This window comes from Balaenoptera physalus (assembly GCF_965194825.1).
Source record: "Balaenoptera physalus genome assembly, chromosome: 2".
NCBI lineage: Eukaryota > Metazoa > Chordata > Mammalia > Artiodactyla > Balaenopteridae > Balaenoptera > Balaenoptera physalus.
In genome coordinates this window covers 33,229,903-33,251,809 of record NC_138883.1, presented here as the reverse complement: position 1 = coordinate 33,251,809, position 21,907 = coordinate 33,229,903, and the positions used below count along the sequence as shown (strand labels likewise).

General features: G+C 45.0%; 1 protein-coding gene across 5 annotated transcripts in view; it reads right to left on the bottom strand.

Moving 5' to 3' along the window:
- Positions 1-4,760: 4,760 nt before the first annotated feature.
- DCAF5 (DDB1 and CUL4 associated factor 5) overlaps positions 4,761-21,907 on the bottom strand; it is a 107,265-nt gene continuing 90,118 nt past the window's right edge. For all 5 annotated transcript variants that reach the window (XM_082451586.1, XM_082451588.1, XM_082451589.1 and 2 more), the window contains exons 8-9: positions 15,632-15,759; positions 4,761-9,437 (exon numbers count right to left, since the gene is read on the bottom strand). In XM_082451586.1, the coding sequence (XP_082307712.1) occupies positions 7,665-9,437; positions 15,632-15,759 (1,901 nt within the window). In that variant the 3' untranslated portion in view covers positions 4,761-7,664. The remainder of the gene's footprint in view (positions 9,438-15,631; positions 15,760-21,907) is intronic.

The window sequence follows — 21,907 nt, the reverse complement described above, 5'->3', positions numbered from 1 at the left end:
GAGTACCAACATCAGGATCAACCCAGCCAACCCTCCTCTTCCCTCCCCTCTGAGTGGAATCCAAGAACTGTCTTTTCCCCGAATTCTTCATACATATTAACCTGAGAGATGAAGAGGTAAAAATAGCGTAGATGTTTAGCGGGCAGGGGGTCTTAACCCCCACCCCTCAGGGATACCTCCAGTGTACTCTCCTGTCCTAGGGGGAAGTGAGGTTGCCGACTGGATCCCAAATTAGGGGAGAAGAGAGAGGAAGTCAGCAGGTCAGATGTAGCTGCTGACTGGACTCAACTGACCTCACGAGGGAGACACAGAGCACCCCGACTCAGTAGGAGCCCAAGCCTGGGACATCTTCTCTGGTCTCTCGGCAGAAAGACAAGCTGGGGAAGTTGTAGGATTTGGACACTGGCCTGAAGAGAAGGACAAATTTGCCTTTGTGTCAACTCTTGCCCCCATGGTCAGCCAGATTGGAATGAGGCAGAGTCTCTGCCAGCTCTTCCACCTACTGGGGCTGCCCAGCCTTCCCCAGTAAGGCTAAACTAGGTAGCACCTGCCCATGGAATTCCAACCCAGGCAGGTGCTTGAGGAACAAAGTGCTGGAGTTTCCTTTGAGCAGGGAAGTTTAAAACTCAGATAAAGATGAAGGGATCTGAACCGTGAGCTGCTTCTCAGAGCTAGTTTAGGAAAAAGATCTTACCAGGACCCAGCAGCCAAGAGGAACACAGCAGTTTGAACCAGTCTTCTTTGGCCTGCAACTGGGCAGATTCCGTTTAAAATTTGTTCCTTCCTCTTCTGGTCCTTGGGTGCTTACAACTGGAAAAGTCTTCTCCCATTGTTGAGCGCCGGTGTACCTAAAACCTAATGACCTCAGTTCCCACACTCTGGTCCCTTTGATCTTTTCTTCCAGTCTCCCAACACGTTTATTGCTCCCCTCTGAAATTCACCCAAGAGATTTGTTGACATTTCTGGGCGCTGAAACATCAAGACGGCATTCAGCAACCTAGGAGCCTCCAGAGTTGCTGAGAAGTGCAGGGACGAGTCACATTAGTCTGAGTGTAAGGGCCCTGGTGCTGATTTTCTGGGCGTGAGGGTGGTCCCAGCTCAGCGGACTCTGGGTTCCCTTTGCACAAGGCTCTTTCCTCCTTGCGCTGCCTCCTTACAGGCCATCTTCAATCCCTTGCTACAGCTGCATATTGTCATCAGAGCCCCCGCTGGAGTCACACTGGTTGAGGGTGGGAGGATCAAGGAAAGAAGGTAAGTGCCCCCTCCAACCAAAGAACCACATCTAGAAACAGCAAGATGTGAGGAGGGCACTAGCCTCAGCGGCCAGGCCAAGCCACTAACTGGCCTTGGGCTCTCCATCTCAAAAACGAGGGCACTGGACTGGACAATACAGCTAAGCACCCCTACCTCCTTCAGGACCACTCTTCCCTAGCCTTGTTCTCGCTTCTCTTCTGGCAGATGTGTTTTATTTGAAAAGCTTCCCCCGCCGCCCCCAAGTATAATTCCACTGCCTCTTTTCCACCAGCAATTCAAACCCCTCCTCTCTCATATTCCTCTGTCTGCCCTCTCCAAGGCCGCACATGTGCTCTTAAATCTCTATTCCAGATCTGTCCTGAGGGTTTAGCGGGGCCGGGACTGAACTCTTGACCCTTTTTCCCCTTGGCCTAGTCAGACTTCTGTTGGCTTTTTTACGGTTTAGCTTCTTCTTGAATCAGATGTTACAGAATATTTAACACACATACACATGCGAAACAGTCCTGCATGGAAAACTCTGGTCAAAACTTTTCTCGGGCACACACACAGAACATTTCCATGGCTTGCCACTTTTCTGATTCTCTAGGGCTGGCCCAATGCCAGATTGGGGAATTTTAACTCTGAAGGCCAGAGAGAAGTTTGCTGTCCCAGCTCCTGAGGTCTGGGTCATCTCCAGTACCACCATATTAAGACTGTAGTTTAATGAAATCTGCTAGTTCTCCCCCATCCCCTAAAGACTTGCTGTAGTAAGCAAGGATCTGTGGGTCCTGTCAGCCAAGCCTGGCTTTTTTTTTGAAGCTCTCAGACAAGAGCCTTTAGACAGTTGGCTCCCCAAGTTGGAGGTTGTGTCCAAGGCCCCCAACTCAGCTCCAGTCAGGTCCACTATAATGGGGATAATTTACTCTTTCCTGTGGTTTCAGAGTAAGGTTTGCTAATAAACAGTAAGTTCTTTCTCTGTTTCTATATTCCTTGGCAGACCCCATCGAAGAAAGCCTTCTTTGTGGTGTGCACATTGCTATCAACAAGCACTGAGAGCAGAATAGAGAGGATATGCTAATGACAGCAAGCACTTTAGTGTTTTCCATACATCAGGCTCTGTTCTAAGCCACACACACACACACACACACACACATACACACACACACGTGTGCCCACATGTTTAATCCTCTAACAATGTGCTGAGACAGGTATTCTTCCCCCATTTTACAAATGAGGAGCTTGAGGTTCCGAGCAGTTGTACACTTGCAAAGATCTCGGCTCACAGACTGGTTCTGGTGGGCACTACAGGGACGTCTCAGGTATGAGAACTCATTGGAACAGGATGTAGACAGGCCATGAAATGGAAAGAATGAGAGTTTAGAGTTAAGAGGGACCTCCATTTCACAGTTCCAAAGAGTCTGAGTGATTTGCCCAAGGTTCGTGAAGCTACTCCACTGAAGAAATCAGTACAGAATCCACTTCTTTTGCTACTTCAATGCCATTTCCATCCGACTCACAGGTCTCTCTTAGGAGGAAGAGAAAAGAACAGACATTAGCTTTAGCAATTTAAGGTGGAGTCTTGGAGAGACTAGAAATGTTAGAATATACTGACTCTGAGACATGAAGAAAAAATAAGTTAAAAAAGTGGTAAGGGGAGGCCCCAAATAGTGTCGCTAGCCATAGCGTCTAGGAATAGTCCAACAGGGAGATGTTACCCTTTGAAAGCCTATGCCAATCGCCAACAAACACACACTCACCTGTTTTAGGTACATGTTTAAGTGTGCTGGTGCTCAGGTCATTATATGATTGTTATTTCATGGAATTTATTCATTCCAGCAAAGGGAATTTCTCCCAAACCAATCCTGCATTTTTATTGACTTCCATTTTAAACTTGGGATTTTACTTGGGGATTTTTTTTTTTTTTTTTTTTTTGGCTGCACTGCACAGTTTTCAGGATCTTAGTTCCCCGACCAGGGATCAAACCCGGGCCCTCAGCAGTGAAAGAGCAGAGTCCTAACCACTGGACTGCCAGGGAATTCCCTTACTTATGGATTTTCAAGAATCTTTATGACCTAGTGTTTTAGAGGCCAATCCATGGCATGTTCAGTGCTAGTTCTGTGGATCTGGAAAGCAGTTTGAAGGCATCTAGCATTTCATTCCTTCTATTGCAGCCGTCCTAATCTCCTTCCCTCCAAATGTTGTCCATGCCAGCTTCCCTAGACGTTCCCAAGAACGTCTCTCATGCTTAAGGATCTGGGTTGGCACCCAGATATCTTAGTATTTTATTGCCTTTCTCCAGCCTTGGTGGAGGTACTAACAAAGCCAGACACAGAGAGTCTTGAAAGCTAGCATTCTGTACTTCAGCTGGAATATTCCATTAGCTCATGGCTTTGGGCTCCAGAAAAGAGTCACTTCCCAATTTTAGTAATATGAAATACTAGATACCCGATTTCCTTACAACGTGACCGTCTTGTAGATAAGCACTGCAGGACCCTTCTGCGCAGCTCAAGTAAACTCTGTTGAGTGAACAGAACTGAGCAACTCCTCCTGTTGTCCCTGGCCACATTAGTGCTGGCCCCAGTGAAGTTTATCTTTGCCTGTCAGCCTCCATTCTGAGAAGCATCTTACCACCTTTGTACTAACAGTGAAATGCAATTAGGGTGCAGATGGCTTAGATTTTCTTTTCATACACGTTTTTCTTCTGCTGCATGTGGGAAGCACTGTTCTTTGAAGAATTTCAAATTTACTTCCAAGCCACTTAATGTTATTTTTACTCTAGTGTGAGTGCTCAAGGACAAATGAGCACTTAGACTGAAATATCCCACCTGAGAGAAACCACACAGCTTGTCCGAAGCCCTAATCCTGCTGCTGTGGGCAAGTCTGGACTCACCAAGCCTTACTTCACGTTAGTATTTCAACGCTGGCACATTGCCTTGCTTAGGTCCTAAGGGAAGGACAGTCTTCCTTTGGAAGCATAGATTTTCCTCACAAGAGTCTTGCTTGGCAAGAAGTTTTCAGTTAACTGAAGGAGGCAGCTTTATAGACAGGATATATATATATAAGGTGGGGTTTTTTTTTGTTTGCTTTTTTTTTCTGTTAAGAAAAAGAGTTTGCAATGCATGTCTGGGACAGGGCAGGAAAAGCAACTTGATATTTGGAAACATGAAAAAACATAATTCTTTGGAGGCTGTTTGTAATGTCACTTCACTGCATCATTCCCTCAGTTCCAGCTAATAAAAGAGTCAATTCCAGGATTTCACTATTCTGAGTCCGTCTAAGTCTGGTGAAGGAGACCAATTAGGTACCTCCTCCTACCCCAAATGTTGTTGTCCCAATGTAACCTTTGTCCCAACACCTAGAAGTGACAATGATCATTGGCATAGATGTAGTGCACCACTGTTTTTCTTCTAGTCTTCAGTGCGGCTCTGAATCAAGTTTTCAATGAGGCAAGAATTAAAACAGGAAAGAAATGAAGGAGGAGGGGTGTCTAAGCAACCAAGTCTTCCCTGGAAGAGAAGAGGAAGCCATTAGAAGTGAATAATAGGTTTATTTGCATATACACAAGAGAAGAGCTAGCGTTGCCGGGAGAGAGGCGGGGCTTGTGAGGAGGTAAGGCTTCAGCAGAGGAAGGCACCTTGACAAACAAGGGACTCCGGGCTTAGTAAATCAAGCGCAGTTGCAACCTTCTTTTGCCCCAAGCCCACTACTCATTTAACTCATTTACCTGTTGTCCTAGAGACATGGGAATCATTTACAAAACCAAGTGGAAAATAAAGTGGAGGGAAGGTTTTATAAATCTGGACCAGCCACTTAAAATTTTATGTACAGGATGCAGGGAAAAAACCATAAGAGGCACTTTTGAATAGTTCATAACCTCATCAGTGCCATCTGCCCTGTTAGTAAAAATACCTATCATGGAAGAATCTGAGGATTAAATGTGCCTCCAAAGTTGGCGCCTCAATTCTGCAAGTTTAGGCGAAGGGACCCTGGAAGTGGTAGTTCCTGCCAGGTTTCCAAGACCATGATCACAGACAGGAGATTTCTGGCAATGAGAGTGGAATGGCTACAGAGACAAGCATTCCTCAGCCTGCTTCTGTGGGTATGCTGCGGGGCCTATCTCTCGGGCCTATCTCTCGGCAAGCTGAACCTGAGATGTCTCCCAAGGACGGAAGCCATCCTTGCGAACAATGTCTTTCTTGGATACTAAAGTTGAACCAGAATGAACTTTGACTTCTCTTTGGAGTACCCAAATGAGATAACGGCTCTTAACATGAAAAGACCAAGTTCTGCATTTGGGAACAGTAACTACCAAGTGGCGGAACTTTACTTCTTCTCCGGAAAGATATGCGGATTGTCCTTAGAGAAGTCACAAGTGGCTAGCTACTGACTAGATTAAATAATATAAAACAAAAAGATTGGGAAGGGGAATGCTGACTAGGAAGGGGAAGAGAAACACACAGTGAGTGATTATATCTTTTTTTTTTTTTTGTATATAAAGGATTAAAAAATTCCAATTTAATAAATTTTGGAAAAGCAAATGTAAAATGACTTGGGCTTATAAAACCAGAATTTACAATTATCTGTGAATAGTCAAAGACAAATCATAGAACCGTTTTGATTACAGATTAAAGTAATTCTAATGGTTACAGAATCACTTTCCCACTCCCCGGTGAGATTACAGTTGTTAACTTGTAAGCAGCCTCACTGCTACTCACACTCCTTCGTCTCCTCCTCCTAAGACAATGTTTTTACACCCAAGTCACATCACACACACCAGGCACATCTTTCTTTTCACAAAGCTTAGCAAGGTGATATCTCCTTTTGGCTTAGATCAACAACCTTCCTTTATAAATAACCCCCCTTCCCCCAGTGACTAAATGCATCCAAGTCGTCATCCTCCACAGGCTGTCTCCCCTTGGTCCCAGTTCCAGTAGGACGGGTCCTTCCCTAAAAAGAACGCTGGATCAGTGAGGCCACACCAGTCACATGCTAGGTCCTCGCTAAGCCAGTGCCGCTGGTCTCCTAATTGTCTAGCACCTTTGTGCTCAAGAAAGTTGTAGTGTTCTCTCTCTCCCTCATTTCTTCCCAGTATTCTCCTGCCTTTTCATGACATCCACGCCAACAAGGTATCTGTCATCCTAGGTCTTCCTGTCTTGTACAGGCCTTCATTAATAACCAAGTGAGTGTGACCACCACTGCAATGCCGAAAAGCTCCTGGTCTTTTCCCCTCTCAATCTTTAGCTACCTGAATGAAACAGAGCCAGTTGACTCCTCTCTCCGTACTCTCTGCCTCCTAACAGACCTACTCAATAAGAATCTGTTACTTCGAGATGCCTCCTGCTCTGCAAGATCCAGTCAGAACACCACAGTCTCTGTGGACAGCAAGCCTGAGGGAAGATGCCAGTCCCACCAATTCTGACCATGTCGGGTTGAATTAAACGAAGGCAGTACCATACTCTGCTCTTTCCTATACTTCTTCATTAACACACCTGTAACGTTCACTTTAGTAGTCTGAGCACAAATCTCTTGAGAGCTGTCTTTCCCCTCCTTTCAGTATGCCTAGATGCCACCACACGGGGCCAGGAAGAGCCTGCTGGCTTTCTGAGTCCCTCGCAGGAACTAGCACCTAACTTGTTAAAGCGTTACCCACAGCTAGTCATATTTTATGGCCTCCCTACAGTTTGGTATTGCGCCATCGCTCAATTTGCAACCAGTGAAATTTATCAGGGATCTATCTATGTTCTCTCGAATCTGATCTTAAGTGCTAACCTCTCATTAGCATTAAAAACGCTCCACTTTTAGTACATCTACATTAAACGCTCAATGAAGAAGTGCTACTGAGAAAACATGGAAGATTTCTTTAAGAAAGGAACCATGCTTTCCTTTCCAGCACAGCCAGTGGGCTGAAGGCCTATTTCCATTCTCGTCTCCATTCTTTCAGCATAAATCCACTACTCACTGGCAACACAACCTGATTTAGCAGGCACTCATTATTAAGACCAGAACACCTATGGCATGTAAATGGGGTGAGACGGCAAAAAATACAGATCCATAGATCCTTTCTGATGGAGAATGGAAAGAAAAGTCTGAGACAATGAGCTCACACGTGCCAGCGCACACACACAAGAACAAGTCAAACATCTCAACAAGGATTTACTTTAACAGAATCTGCACAGGTATACTATGCTCAAGTCTTACTAGAAAGGAGTCACTTGGATTTTTTTTTCCCTTTCTTAACACAGCACAGCCAACGGCCAGCTAAACATCAGACCCATTGTTGAATAGAAGGGAGCAGCATCAGACACAAAACTTCAGGCCCTGGTTTTATGTGCCTTTAATACTATTTTTCCTTTCCTCTGTGTTCACTAAACAGGATTTAAAAATTTTTATAAAGCTACTTTTCATAGCTTTTTGTTTTCCCTTTGTATTTATCATGTTTTTAATTTCTTCTCTGAGGAGGAATTCTCCGAATCTGTGTCTTCCAATTCGATTCGGTGCCTTTTGAAGCCACTATGGCCATGAACAGCCCTGCTGCTGTCTGTGTCTGGGGGGTCAGTGGGGTCCTCTCTCGTTCCAGCACTGGGGGTCTCACAGGCCATTTCAGACCCACAACAATCTTTGTGTAGAAGCATCCCTGTCAGGGACAAGTTATCACGATCGGTGTCCGAACGTCCTGGGGACGAGCAGGCCACCGCCTCCAGCTCCCCGAAGTTCTGCCCGTTGCTGTGGGGATGAGGGGGCCGGGGGTGTAAGCGCCCATTGTTGTGGTTGGCACAGATGGCTTCGAGGCTCCTCTCCTCACTGTCATCAGACTGGGTCCTCAGACAGTTGCCAGACCCGCTGCTGAGAGCGGAGCCAGATGCCTTGGGGACAGGAGGGGAGGGTGGCTCCTCAGCCCGGCTGCTCAGGGACTTGCTTAGGGCCTTTCCATTGAGCTTCTTGGTCTCAAAGGAGTGTTCTACAGAGCCACCAGTGTTGCTCGTGTCCTGAGAGGTGTCCTCTGGTGCCTCAGCCCAAGGGTGACCGCTGGGCTCATGGCCTGGGCCATTGCTGGGATTTATGGCAGAAGTCCCTTCTTTAAAAGCGTCCTTGCCGTGGCATTCGGGGGGCAGGTCCTGGTTCCTCTGGGCCACGGCCATGTTTAGACAGGCTTCCTTACTGGAAGAAGGGGCTGGGTTGTCCTTGTGGCTGGTTCCTGCTCTCCCTTCATCTGCCTCCCCAGACACAAGCGAGCTCTCTCCCTCTTTGTTATTTGAGTAGGAGATATAGGAGTAGCGGAGCCACTTGTAAGCTTTATAAATCTTGCGCTCAACTGACTCTATGTCGGAAGTTGGCGACGCTCGGCTCGGCTGAATCTCCAGAGTGGACGTGTTCCGCTCAGGAGAGGAGGTGGGGGAAGAAGAGAGGTCATCTACTTTGATCTGGGGGTAATCATAGTTGTCTTCTCCAATGCAGGTGTCGGTGGGCTTGGTCGGGGCACCAGGCCTCTCCTCTCGAGGCATCTTCTGCCGGCGCCGCATGGCGTTCCGCTGCCGGGTGGACGCTCGCCGTTCATTCAGCTCCTCCTCGTCCTCGGAGCTGCTGGGGCTGCCGGAGCTGCTGGACTCGTCTTCAGGGCTGGGAGACCGTGGCCGGGGGAAGAGATCTGTGTCCAGTTCAACCTCGCAGGCGTTCTCCTCTGAATCGGACTCGTTGGAAAGGGCCAGGAGGCGCTTGTCCTGGTAGCGCCGCAGGGCAGACAGGCGCTGCTGGCGAGCGGTGGCGTCCTCGCACGTGGGCGGTGGCGGAGTTGAAGCCACCACATTTGTGGCAGTGACCCGCAGGGGCCCCAGGTGGAAGGCGCTGTCAGCAGACTCATCCACCGTGGGCGGAGGGGAGCGCGGCAGCGAGGCCGAGGACTCGGAGTCGGTGTAGCCCGAACGCTCGCTGACCCCTGCGTGCAGCTGGAGGATGGTGCTTTCGCTGAGGTCGCTGTCTGAGTCGGAGCTCCAGCCCTCGATCTCGCGACGCACCAGGGAGTCAAAGAAGGCCATCATCCGGGGGTCTTCCTGCACAGACTGGTTGGCGTAGTCGTGGGACAGGCCACTCCCACTGTTCAGCACAAGGCTGATGTACTCTTCGTGGGTATAGAGACAGCGAGAATCATCCTCAATCCGACCGTCCAGATCTCCGGTACATCCTGGCTGCTTGTATGGGCTCCAGATCTGCACAGAAGGCGAAAACGAAACCAATGAGGGTGGATCAGAATGTATTCTATTCTAAAGCTGTCGGCCATAAAGAACACTAAGGCAGAGCTTCCCCAGACCCTCCCCGTCACTGAGCCAGGACTTGCTAACCAACTTTAAAAATACAATCCAGACTGGATTATGTGGGCCACATATGAAAATGGAAGCTTCCAGATTCAAATGTGGGACAAAGCACAGTCTAGGACACAGCATTAGCCTAGTTTCAGGAGACCCAAGTCCTGTCTCTAGGCCCAGGATAAACACACACCCTGTCTGCTACTACCCCTCTTCCCTTTAGCTTCCTCTATTAGTAGCCTGGAAATTACAATAACCCCCTTCATAATCTCAGAGGACAGAGGATGACTTGAAGATTAGCCAATGTGTTCAAAACTCTCAGAAGACTGGAGAGGTACCACTTTTCCAAAGTGAAAAAAGACCCAGCAGTCAGTCCTCTGCGACAGTTAATATTTCAGCCTATAACTCTACTTCTCCCCAACTGCAACATTTCTATTTTTAACTAATGGGAATTGCTTACTGGAGCTTGATAAGAACAGCCAGCTGCCTACACTGCAGTTCCCTCTTGGACATGCAGGCATCAGTTACCCAGAAATCTGGGTTCTCTTAACCAGGGAGCTGCTGGCTTGCTCCCCAACTCTTCTGTTAGCTGCAGGAATAGGTAGGACACACCTTCCAAGACCACAGACCCATCCCTTAATACCCTTCCACTCCATGGTCAGAGACATGGGCGCATGGCCAAAAGGTGGCAGAACTAGGATTCAAACTAAGGTCTGTCTGAATGCAAAAGCCCAACTTTACAAGTTGAATAAGTTATGCAAAAACGATGTTCAAGGTAATTAAGCTGTCACTGCAAATGAGAACGATGAGCTTCACCTGACTGCCAGACTGGTCCAGAGCAGCACAGAGAAGCTCAGTTACATCAGCTGGTAGTCATGGCAACTCAGATGAAATTCCAGATGATTTTCTTGCCCTGACAGGCTGGTGTCTATCTTTAGATGGCACCCAACCCAGAAAACAGTGGCTCCTCATTCCCTATCCTCTATCAAGACAATGGCTTTGTTTCGGCAAAGCTGTCCAAGGACAAATTCGCCTTCTTGTAAGCCCTGTTCCTGAGGCCCTTTCCCTCCGTGCTTTACTTTGATCTTCTGGGAGACAGTGTTTCTTTGGAGGATCCCCAGTTCAACAGGGGCTGAAGAAACCTTCTAGGCTAAGTGTCTTCACCAGTTCCCAACTCAGATTCATTCCTCCTTCAACTTTGTTCCCTGCCTGCAACTCCTCAGGTGTTCTCCCATCTCCAACTTCATAATCTTACCCAGGGGAGTTTTAAGGCAGTGGTTCCCAAACTTTGGCATGCACGTGAATTACCTGAAGAATAATTAAAATGCGGACTCCTGGGACTTGCCTGGTGGCTCAGTGGTTAAGAATCCGCCTGCCAATGCAGGGGACACGGGGTTCGATCCCTGGTCTGGGAAGATCCCACATACCATGGAGCAACTAAGCCCGTGTGCCACAAGTACTGAGCCTGTGCTCTAGAGCCTGTGATCCACAACTACTGAAGCCCGCGCGCCTAGAGCCCGTGCTCCACAACAAAGAGAAGCCACCGCAATGAGAAGCCCAAGCACTACAACGAAGAGTAGCCCCTGTTCGCCGCAACTAGAGAAAGCCTGCACGAGCAACGAAGACCCAACGCAGCCAAAAACTAATTAATTAATTAATTTTTTAAAAAATCAAGGTGTTTATCTTAAAAAAAAAAAAAAATGCTGACTCCCGAGCCCCACCCTTAGAGATTCTGATTCAGTAAGTCATGGGTAGGTTACCAGGGCTCTGCACTTTTAATTAGCACTCAAGGGGTGAGTAAGTGGGGGTACCAACTTTTAAGAAACACTGGAATATAGTTAGCATAAAATAAGTAGCAGAAAATAAAGGCTTAGTCTGAAGCAATTCTCAAATTCTTTGTGAGACTCAATTTTCGGGAAACATTTAGACCTGGCCTTCAGCAACGGCCCAAGCTGTAAATGACTATCTCTGCAAACAGGTGTCTCTGGGAATAAAAGTTTGGTGGCTTAGAAAAAAACTCAGGGGGGTACTTCCCTGGTGGTCCAGTGGCTAAAACTCCACGCTCCCAACGCAGGGGGCCCGGGTTTGATCCCCGGTCAGGGACCTAGATCCCACATGCTGCAACTAAGAGTTCGCATGCTGCAACTAAAGATCCCGCCTGTGGCAACAAAGATCCCGCCTGCTGCAACTAAGACTCAGCACAGCCAAATTAATTAATTAATTAATTAATTAATTAATTAAAAAAGAGAGAGACTGAGGGGTCCAATAGGCAAAGCCTTTAGGGTGTTTTGGGGTCTTAGTCTATATTCTGGGCTAAATTTCTCACTCCCCCAGTTTAAAAATGGAAAATGTTACTAACCATGTTGCATAATATGAAATCTATATGTACTTCCCAGAAACTCAGAATTTAACAGAATTACAAAATATTAATGGTGAGATGCTTGCTGGCCCAACTATCCAACAAGCCTAGATTTTAATCTACTACCCAGCCTCCTATATCTTCAGTTCAGCAATGAAAATCAAAATACTGAAAGTTGGCATTTATATGCGCTCTGGAATGTATTAAGCTGAGGTAGACTTTCATTCCTGAAGCTTGAAGTAATGGAACAAAACGCTGGATCAGGAGGCAAGAGTCTTGAATGTGGGTTCCCACACAGCTCTACTTCGCTGGTAACCGTGGTGAAGCTCAGTTTCCTTATCTAAACAGTGAAATTAGATGGGTCTCATGCAATCCTAAGATTCAGAGAAAAACAAAAACCCTATCCCAGACGGCCAGTCTTCAGTCCTCAAGGGACTTGCAGCATAGAGCTGTGGGAGCTAGCAGAACAGGTAGGAACCCGAGCCTCACCACTTCACGTGGCCCAGAGCAAATGACTTCATCCTTGAAACCTCTTTTCTCAACTGTAGAAATGAGAATGATAAAATGATATAACGTATACCAAAGCACCAATAACTGTGGTGCTTCCTCCTTCGTTTGGCAACTGAATACCTCAACTAGAAGGTCTTAGACTCATCCTCAAAGAGACTTTTAAACAGCAGAAGCACTGACCACCCCGATTATGTCAGTCCTTCCTCATCCCTAAAATATCAATTTCAAATATTTGTGAAATTGTTTGTTATTTTTCCTACACTGAAAGTCAACAACTCAGAAGTGAACCAATGAAAACACAACTCCCTGTTGCATGTTAAAAGTTTAGCACAAGAGGCTGCTGAGGAAAAGGATGCAGTTCAATTCTTATTCAAAACATCATCGAAATGGAAAGCAATTTAAGTAACAAGTGTTCTGATCTACACAGGTGACCATGACATGCTTGATGTAGCATCTCTAAGCCCTCTTCTCTCTTTGCACTATTACACTAAATTTAGACATTTGCCCACCTACCAAGAAAAACTACACAGATAGAGACTTAAGCTGTTATTCAGCGATGCTCCACACTCTGTCCGATTCCAAGACTTCCTGGGCCCACCTCTGGCCTACTTTCCCAGCCTTACATCTTAGCCCTCCCTTTCTGTGCTCTTTACTTCGGCCAAATGATCATTTTCTAAACTGGTCCTACACTTTGCTGCTTCTGAGCATTTATTCATGAACACACTGCCTGGAATGCAGTAGGTGATCAATAAATATTTATTGATTCAGTGAAATAATTAAATGTCCATTCTCTCTCCTTAGAATGGTCTTCCCATCTTACTCCTTTCTTTTCTTTTGCAGTCTTTTTCCTTCAAAATCTAGCTCAAGTATTACCTACACTGAGATTACCCCAGATGGGGAAAAAAATTACTCCCTCCCCACACAGCACTGTTTCTATCTCTTATGTACTTATTGCGTTTTTCGTTACTTTTATTTCTTGTCTCTCCTACTGGGTCACCAATTCCTATGGGGACCTGCATTACCTTTCTTTCTTTGTGTTCCTCACAGGGCCTAGCACAAATTGCACACAGTAGGTATGGTTCACAAATACAGGGCGAGTAAATGAATATTGGTCTTTGAGGAAAAAAATGCCAGCATTTGCTCCATCTTGCTCTCTCTTATGTTTAACTACAAAATGAACCCCCTTTTTTGCTAAGTGTGGGCATTCAAGGGGATAGAAGACCTGTTATGGGTGAGAAGAGGCTGGCCCTGACAACAGGGACTCTTCTCCTCCAGGCCAGAAAGGCATCAGTGAAGGACAAGTCAGGGGAAAGGTGGAGTGAGTAGAGAGAGAGGTGGAGAGAGAAAAGCAGGCTGCACTAGAATATGGTGGAATGATGCTCTTTGAGCCACTGATCCTCTCAGAAACAGCAAATAAGAAAGTGACTTTTATTAAAATAGTCAGAAATTGTCAGGCACAGGTAACTTACAAGGCACTCTTAGGTGTCAAGTCACTGTTAGCGTCCTCACTTGACAGATGGGAGACAGACTCGAAGGGCTGCCCAAGGGTACTGACTGTACTGACTTAAGGTTTCAAATGGCTAAACATGCCTCCTGGTGAGGCAATGTTCAGACCTCACTGGAACCTGGAAGCAGTGAGCTCCATAGTTTAGTCTGAATATTTTCACAGAGAAAATATTTTCTTCTCCTTCTTCTCTGAGAACTTGGCTAGTTTCCAACCTATGACCTTTCGGGTAAGGACTCCAGTTGACTAAACAATAATTGGGGAGACTTAGCACAGAAGCATCCCAGAGTGTACAGCCAAGCAAGAATCTCTGTTCTAAAGGAGATGCTCAAGCAGAGCTCCCTGAGAGAATGATGTCAACGGGCCCAGAGAGGACATGCTACTGTGCCAACCCATGAGTCACAGGCTAAAGGAGAAGGGAAAACAATGCAAGGGACGGGCAATTCAATGACTGCCCAAGCGAAGGACTACTGAGAGGATCAAGCCCAGCAGGGGCATCAGGCTGCCTGCTGCCTTCCCACTAGCATGGTAACTGTGGCAGTATACTGGGAAGAACAAAGAACCGGGCTCTATGCTAGCCTTACCACTAATTAGCTGTATAATTAACCCCAGACAGTAAATTTATAATTTAAACCTCATCATCTACAAAAGGAAGTCAGTTAAAATGATCTAGAAGTCCTGTTCTAGCCCTGTTTATTTATGGGTAAATAAATGTATGCAATCATGAAAGTCAGCCCTGATCCACAGGACCAATAAAACTAAATAAAGGAAGTTGGAATAAGGACAAATAAAAATATTGACCCATACTCCAACATTACATTTTTGATAGCTTCCTCTGCCTCAGACACAAGTTGTATAGTTTTTTGGGTTTTTTTAAAGAATGAAAGAAAATGAAAACTATCAATTTGTTACAAATCAATTTTTACTTTTCCCCTGAAACCTCTGTCAGGTTTTCAATGTCATTTTGGGGGAAAAAAAGAGGAGTTTTATGTTTTGCTGGGGAGGGGGGGATATCATCTATCCTTATTTAATAGTCAAGTTATCACAGGGTCCTCAATAATTCATCATTTGTCCTGAACCCTCATTTTCTCAGATGTGGAAAAGGGTTACTAGCGACTGGAATGTGAGTGATGGGCAGCGGGCCATCCTTCCGTGGACGCAGGCCAGGCTGGGTCTCTCAGTTGCAAGCTCTAAAAATATTCCTTGGCAGGGTTAAGTTCATTCAGTCAATGTGCAGTTGATGCAAGTGTTTAGCCTCAATCACAACCACATGCAGTGGTTGATATGCATGTGGTTGTGATATTTTGATATGTCCTGAGACAAGTTAGCTATGGTTCCAGTAGTCACTTAGTTATGAGGACAGCAATTAAGGAAAAGTGCACACAGAGTAACTTTGGGGATGATAGCTTCTTTACCTCCAGATGGGGTTTGGAAAGCAGAATTCATCAGACTCCAGATCAGAGTCCATGGAAATGTAGTGGCATACAGGTAGTATCTGGTTTCAAAGCCTAGTGATTATTTTTAAAAATGGCCCTGAAAGGAGGGTTTTAAAACCACCCTCTTTAACATCAATTTTTCCATATTTTGTAATATGTCAAAATAATTGAGAATTCTGATAGACCTTCAGTATGTTTAGCTATGAGGTCCTACATACATTGTTTTAGTTTCTTCCATTTACGAATTGCAATAATTTCTCTAAAAGGACAAAAGGGGAAGGTGCCTCACCTTGATGATCTTTTCTACACCAGAAGAGCAGATCATGTAGGTGTGGGGGTTAAATCGGACCTGGTTCACAATAGACCGATGCCCTTTCAGCACCATGAAGGCTCCGTTGACCACCCTACCAATGCCACCTGGAAAGACAGAAGGAAACAAAAATCAAATGACGAAACAGATGGAAGTAAACAGGTTCCAGTAATGGCAAACAAACAGCTCTGAACCAGAGCCGAGATATTTTATTAACTATACCAGCAGAATGCTTAATCTTACAGATAAAGTTGCTATGGAAAGAAGGAAGATGAAATATCTCTCAGCATATGTGCTCTTACCAAGAGCCTTTATTTAGTCTTTAAGCATTGCCCACGCCCACCCACTGCAATTCCATTGTCAATGAAGCCACAGCCACTTAAAACATTTCTCAAGGTTTTGATCCCCAAGATAGAATCCAAGTGTTACCTTAAAAAAGGCCAGTCATAAGCAAAATGAGACTGAACTGCTTGAGAACAGTTGGCAGCTGAGCCAGGGACATGCAGAACCAGAAGCATGTAATTACTTAAACGTGCAAAAAAATCTCTGATCCAGTTGCCCTCAATTTCTATAATGAAAATAGCAAACAAAACAAACAAACAAAAACCTCTGGGAAAATAATGGAGAAAATCCCTTCTTCACTCTGATAGCAGGGAGAACTAAGCATAAAGAAAGGAGATATGGGTCACTTTCATAATAAGCAGAGCCCAGGTATTGCGAATTAGAGAGTGTGGGCCTTAAATACACCATGTATGGAGGCCACTGATAGAAAGCTGTATCTTAAGGACCATCCTGTAGGCTTTCTTCTTCAATGATGGCGAAAAGTACCAGAGGCCTAGAACTTATAGATGAAAATGTCATCATTTATGAACTCGGGACAATCTCAAAGGTTCAACTTCACTGGTAAGGGCATCACACTCACACAGAACAGATGCACCCAAGTTCTGATTAAGGTCACTTCTGAGCAGCCATCAACAGCTCAGTACACACCAACTGGCAAAAATGTGATGCATACAGACACAAACAAATGACTGTTCATTTATTTAAGCAATGAGTGCCTTCTTAGACCCTACCAGGAGCATGGCACCACTAGGGCACAAAGTACCATCACACACTATCTCAGCTCCACACGCCTCCATCCCAGTCCCAACTCTATCTTGTTCAAACATTTATTCCAAACGTTTCTCATCTCAGTATCTGGAGGGAAAATGGCCAGAACAACATCCCTTTTCCAGAAATAATCTGGTTCTGCAGAAGGTGTCTTCTGCTTTTGGCCTCCTGACACAGTTCCTCCTTCACCTCTTCTGCCTCATGAAAGATATCCCTCTTTATTGACATGTACATATCTTTTTTATGACAGCAAGAGGTTTCAGACTGTACTGATTTGCTCCTTGGTGGTGCCACCTTGGCTAGCACCAGATGCTTACTCTACATTGTGAGTGGCAAAAATATCCTTTGCCTAAATTTTCCCCCATGTTTGACATTATTAATATTTGAATTATTCAGGATGGATAATGTATTTAGACCCGTTCATATTTCAGCCCAACATCATCATGTTTGCTAATAAACTGTAAAGGAGAAGAAAGTAACTAGGACATAGGTGTGTTTTTATGGAGACAAAGGATCTGGAAAGGTTTAAGCACCAAAGGTAGGCTGCCTTGATGGGAACCCCGAGGCAGCCTGAGTGCACTAGGTTCCTAGGGTGGAGTGGGAGGAGGGGAAGGTAACCTGAGCCTAGTCAAAATAAAAAGAAACTTGAGAGAATTAAAGAAAAGGGATCCATGGGAATCTAAAACAGTTGTCTCAATACAGTGATCTCACCACCCCAAGGAGTTCCTTTGGGTGAGTTTCTTTTCTACGTATGGTTGATTCAACAAGTAGCAGTCCTGCTCATGGATCTCTTCTGAATTCTACATTTCCAACATCCTACTCCTATTCATACCCCCGCTGGGGTGGTCACTAGCAAAGAAACTTATGGTTGAACCTAGTACCAATCTCTTGTTTAATCCTTCTGCCTCTAAGAAAAAGAATTTAAGTGACTCAGAGAATTTCAGTGACTTCTTCCAAGTAGCTAGTAAATGGCAGAGCCAGTATTTGAACCAGAGTCTGTTTGGTTGTAATGCCTAATATCGTTCCCTCTGTAACAGTGGCGTTTAAGACATGAAAAGGTTTGAATATGGGTGGAGTCAAAAGGTCATAACTGATTTCTAAATCCTTCTGGCAGTCATTATACAAGTTGATTTTCTTTCTAAGTCCTAAATTTAAAAGAGGGGAAGAAGAAGATTCTATCCAATGGTATCGTGAGTGCAAGCTCTACAGTATCAGCACAGGACATTTCATCACATTGCCAACACTGAATAGTCTATGAGAGTAGAACTGGATCTCTTGCACACCTAGAACCTGGGGTGCAACGCCTGAACTAAAGCAGGAACTTAGTAAAACTAAAGCAGGGGGATTCCCTGGTGGCGCAGTGGTTGAGAATCTGCCTGCCAATGCAGGGGACACAGGTTCAAGCCCTGGTTTGGGAAGATCCCACATGCCGCGGAGCAACTAGGCCCGTGAGCCACAATTACTGAGCCTGCGCGTCTGGAGCCTGTGCTCCGCAACAAGAGAGGCTGCAACAGTGAGAGGCCTGCGCCCCGCGATGAAGAGTGGCCCCCACTTGCCCCAACTAGAGAAAGCCCTCGCACAGAAACGAAGACCCAACACAGCCATAAATAAATGAATAAATAAAAATTAAAAAAAAAAAAAAAAACTAAAGCAGGTATCCATTGTTAAATGGATAGTGTTTCAGGAGAGGGCAATTCTAGAATAAGTACCACCAAAGGAGGACAGATAGAAGGTCTCATGTCTTAAGAATCAGCTACCAGAGAACTAAAGTTTATCAACTTTCTGTCAAAGATGACTTAGAATACAATTATGATAACTTTCAGATCTAAGGAATAACTGAAGGGTATCAATGCTTGAAAATTCAGACCATGGAAAAACTGTTTCTATTGCTCTTTCAAGCACTGTGACTTCATCTGGTTTCTCTTCTTGGCAGCAATTTTTTTTTTTTTAATAAATCTATTTATTTTATTTTATTTTATTTATTTTTGGCTGTGTTGGGTCTCCATTGTTGCATGCGGGCTTCCTCTAGTTGTGACGAGCGGGGCTACTCTTCATTGCGGTGCGCGGGCTTCTCATTGTGGTGGCTACTCTTGTTGTGGAGCATGGGTTCTAGGCACGCAGGCTTTAGTAGTTGCGGCACACGGGTTCAGTAGTTGTGGCTCGTGGGCTCTAGAGCGCAGGGTCAGTAGTTGTGGCGCACGGACTTAGTTGCTCTGCGGCATGTGGGATCTTCCCAGATCAGGACTCGAACCCGTGTTCCCTGCACTGGCAGGCGGATTCTTAACCACTGAGCCACCAGGGAAGTCCCTTGGCAACAGTTTTAATAAGAGATTATTTCTCCTTCTTCCTACCCAAATGTGTACCCAGAAAATCTGAAAATGAAGAGGAAGTCAACAGAGCCAAGAGACAGAAGGTGAAAACAGGTACAGGAAGAATTATTGCTGTCATCTGTATAAGGTAACCCAGGCTGCGTACACAGAATCATAACAATGAATGGGCTTCAGAGAGGTTCTCTATAGCCCCTCTCCTGGTTTCCAGGTTTCAAGTAATTGAATACAGCTGCTACTGTACAGCTTACATACAATGATTGTTGGAGAATAGATTTTTTTATCAGTTCTGGAGATTTGTATATATCAGATAAATTTCTTTAGTCTGAAATGGCTAATGTCAAGATGCCAATACCAGTAAGACCCTGGGGCCTCCTCTCCTCCATTATCTAACCAGAGCCTGCTCATCAACAGCAGAATCGAGTTGGAAAAAGTTAGGCGGGGAATATTTTTGCCAAGAACTATATAACCTACATAATCTCCCTTCGGGGTCATTCCTCATCTGTGGGTGAGGGGCCTGGTGAGGATCAACCTCACCCATGGTTACTGAGCTGAGTCACAACCTAATCAGTAATAATGGTACCAATGAATAAAATAGTACATATCCAAGAATAAGCACCTTACTCATCCTTGAGCTGTCATTTGTTTATACAGTTCTGTACAAACCAATGGTCATTTCTCTGGACAACTGCTCTGGCTGGCTCAGCCAAACATGTTGGCATCACTTTGTAGGTTTCTTTTCTCAGTCGAGGTCAAAGTTCCCATGTTTCCATCTTTCCTTTGATTCAGAAGGGATGCTAGGGAGGTGGCGAAATGTTATATCTTATCTGTTCTACTTATCTGTTCTACTGCAAGACCTCAGAAAAGAAAATGAGTGGGTCATCTCATAAGATTCCAGCATCAGTAACTCACTCACTATCTTGGGATCCCAGGAAACACAAGGGACCCAGAGAAAACACCTTGCTCAGAACCCTGATAAAGACCTTTCTAAAATGCCACAGCCAAATGTTCCCCCAGAGAAGAGAAAGCGCTAAGCCTACAAGTCCTCATTCCCCTCTTTTCTTAACTATGCTCCTCTTTTCATAACATTCAGCCAGAGATCTGTCTGCTGAAGCCTCTCAAGAGGGTCAGGACACCACTCCCATTTCTTGCCAACTTCAGTTACTTCTGTTTCTTGTCAATTTCATTCATTTTAACAAAGTCCTCCAAGAATGAGGATGTTTTCAACTCAAAAGCTAAAAGCAACCTGGTCAGGATTTCTAGATGCCTTGGTTTAACAGGCATCAATCATGCCTGGGAAGTGATCCTCAGTGGCACTTGGGACTATAGAACAGGACACTTAAATACTTTTTTTCTGAAATAAACCCCAAATCAACCTGGATAAAATGGCAGTATTGATTTTCTTGTCAGAGTCTTTGGATTTCTACCCCTTCCCTAATAATCCATTAATTAACAGGTAGGACAAACACCTTTGTGAGAATACGAAGGAGAAACAACGAATAACACAGAGATTAAGGAGGGGGAAGTCTGAAAGCAGTAGTGAGGAACCAGAAACAGGGACTATATGACTGGAAGCGTCTGCTGGAAGATACGAAATTCTGACGGCAGGAGATAAATTTGTGTTTCCAAGAAATCGAGCACTGGCCCTCATGAAGAGGGTAAATATCCCTGATCTTTCAAGATTTATATGCTGATACATCCAAGATAATAAGAAAAGAGTTGGGCATACAAGGGCTTAACAAATGATTGTTAAATTGAAATTAGTGGAGAACACTGTTAAGAGTGGTATTTTAAAAAACTCAATACTCAGGTAAAAAGACAGATATTGGTATAGGAAATGCTGGAAGCACGGGAAAACTTCATCTGGTAGCTCTAGACTCGAGTAGCAAACAAAAGCCTGCAGAACACACTGATAGGGCAAGATGGGAAGCAAGGACATAAAGGAGTGGTACTACTTTGCAGGGAAAGAAGTCAAAAAATCAGGTAACAACGGTTATTGCAATGATGCAATGAACTTCAAATCTCTGTAATTACCTAGTCCTTCCCTAAGCAATAAGACTTGGGCTTGGTGATATTCACCAAAGAATCCAATGGTTAATTCAGTTCCCATCCTACTCGTCTTATTTGACTTATTAGCAAGATTCAACAGAATTGCCTCCCCTTTGACACACTTTTTTCACTGCCTTCCTAGGATCACCCTCTTTTGGTTTTCCTGCTACCTCACTGGTGACTCCTTGTTGATTTCCTTTTTTTGGCTCTTCTCCCTGGCTTTTTTTTGGGGGGCTACTCAGCACAGCATGCAGGATCTTAGTTCCTCGACCAGGGATTGAACCCATGTCCCCTGCAGTGGAAGTGCAGAGTCTCAACCACTGGACCACCAGGGAAGTCCCCGCCCTGGCTTCTTAACATGAGAATGCCTTAGGGCTCAGTTTTGGGTCCTCTTCTCTTAAACTAGCTATACTTAACTCACTCACTGCTGATCTCAGCCACTGGTGTTCTCATCCAGTCTGTGGCTTTAGATACTACCTATATGATACCAAAAACATTTTTATCTCTAGTCCAGGTCTTTCTTGAACTCCAGACCTCCATACCTCTACAACCAAACTGTTTATTCAACAACTCTACCTGGTTGTTTAAGAGACATCTCAAACTCTACCTGCTCTCCCTTTCTCCCCAATCTAATCTATCAGGAAATCCTGATAGCTTTACTTTTTAAAAAAAATATTTATTTATTTAGGCCGTGCCAGGTTTTAGTTGCGGCACGTGGGATCTTCGCTGCGGCATGCGGGCTTCTTAGTTGCGGCATGCATGCAGCATC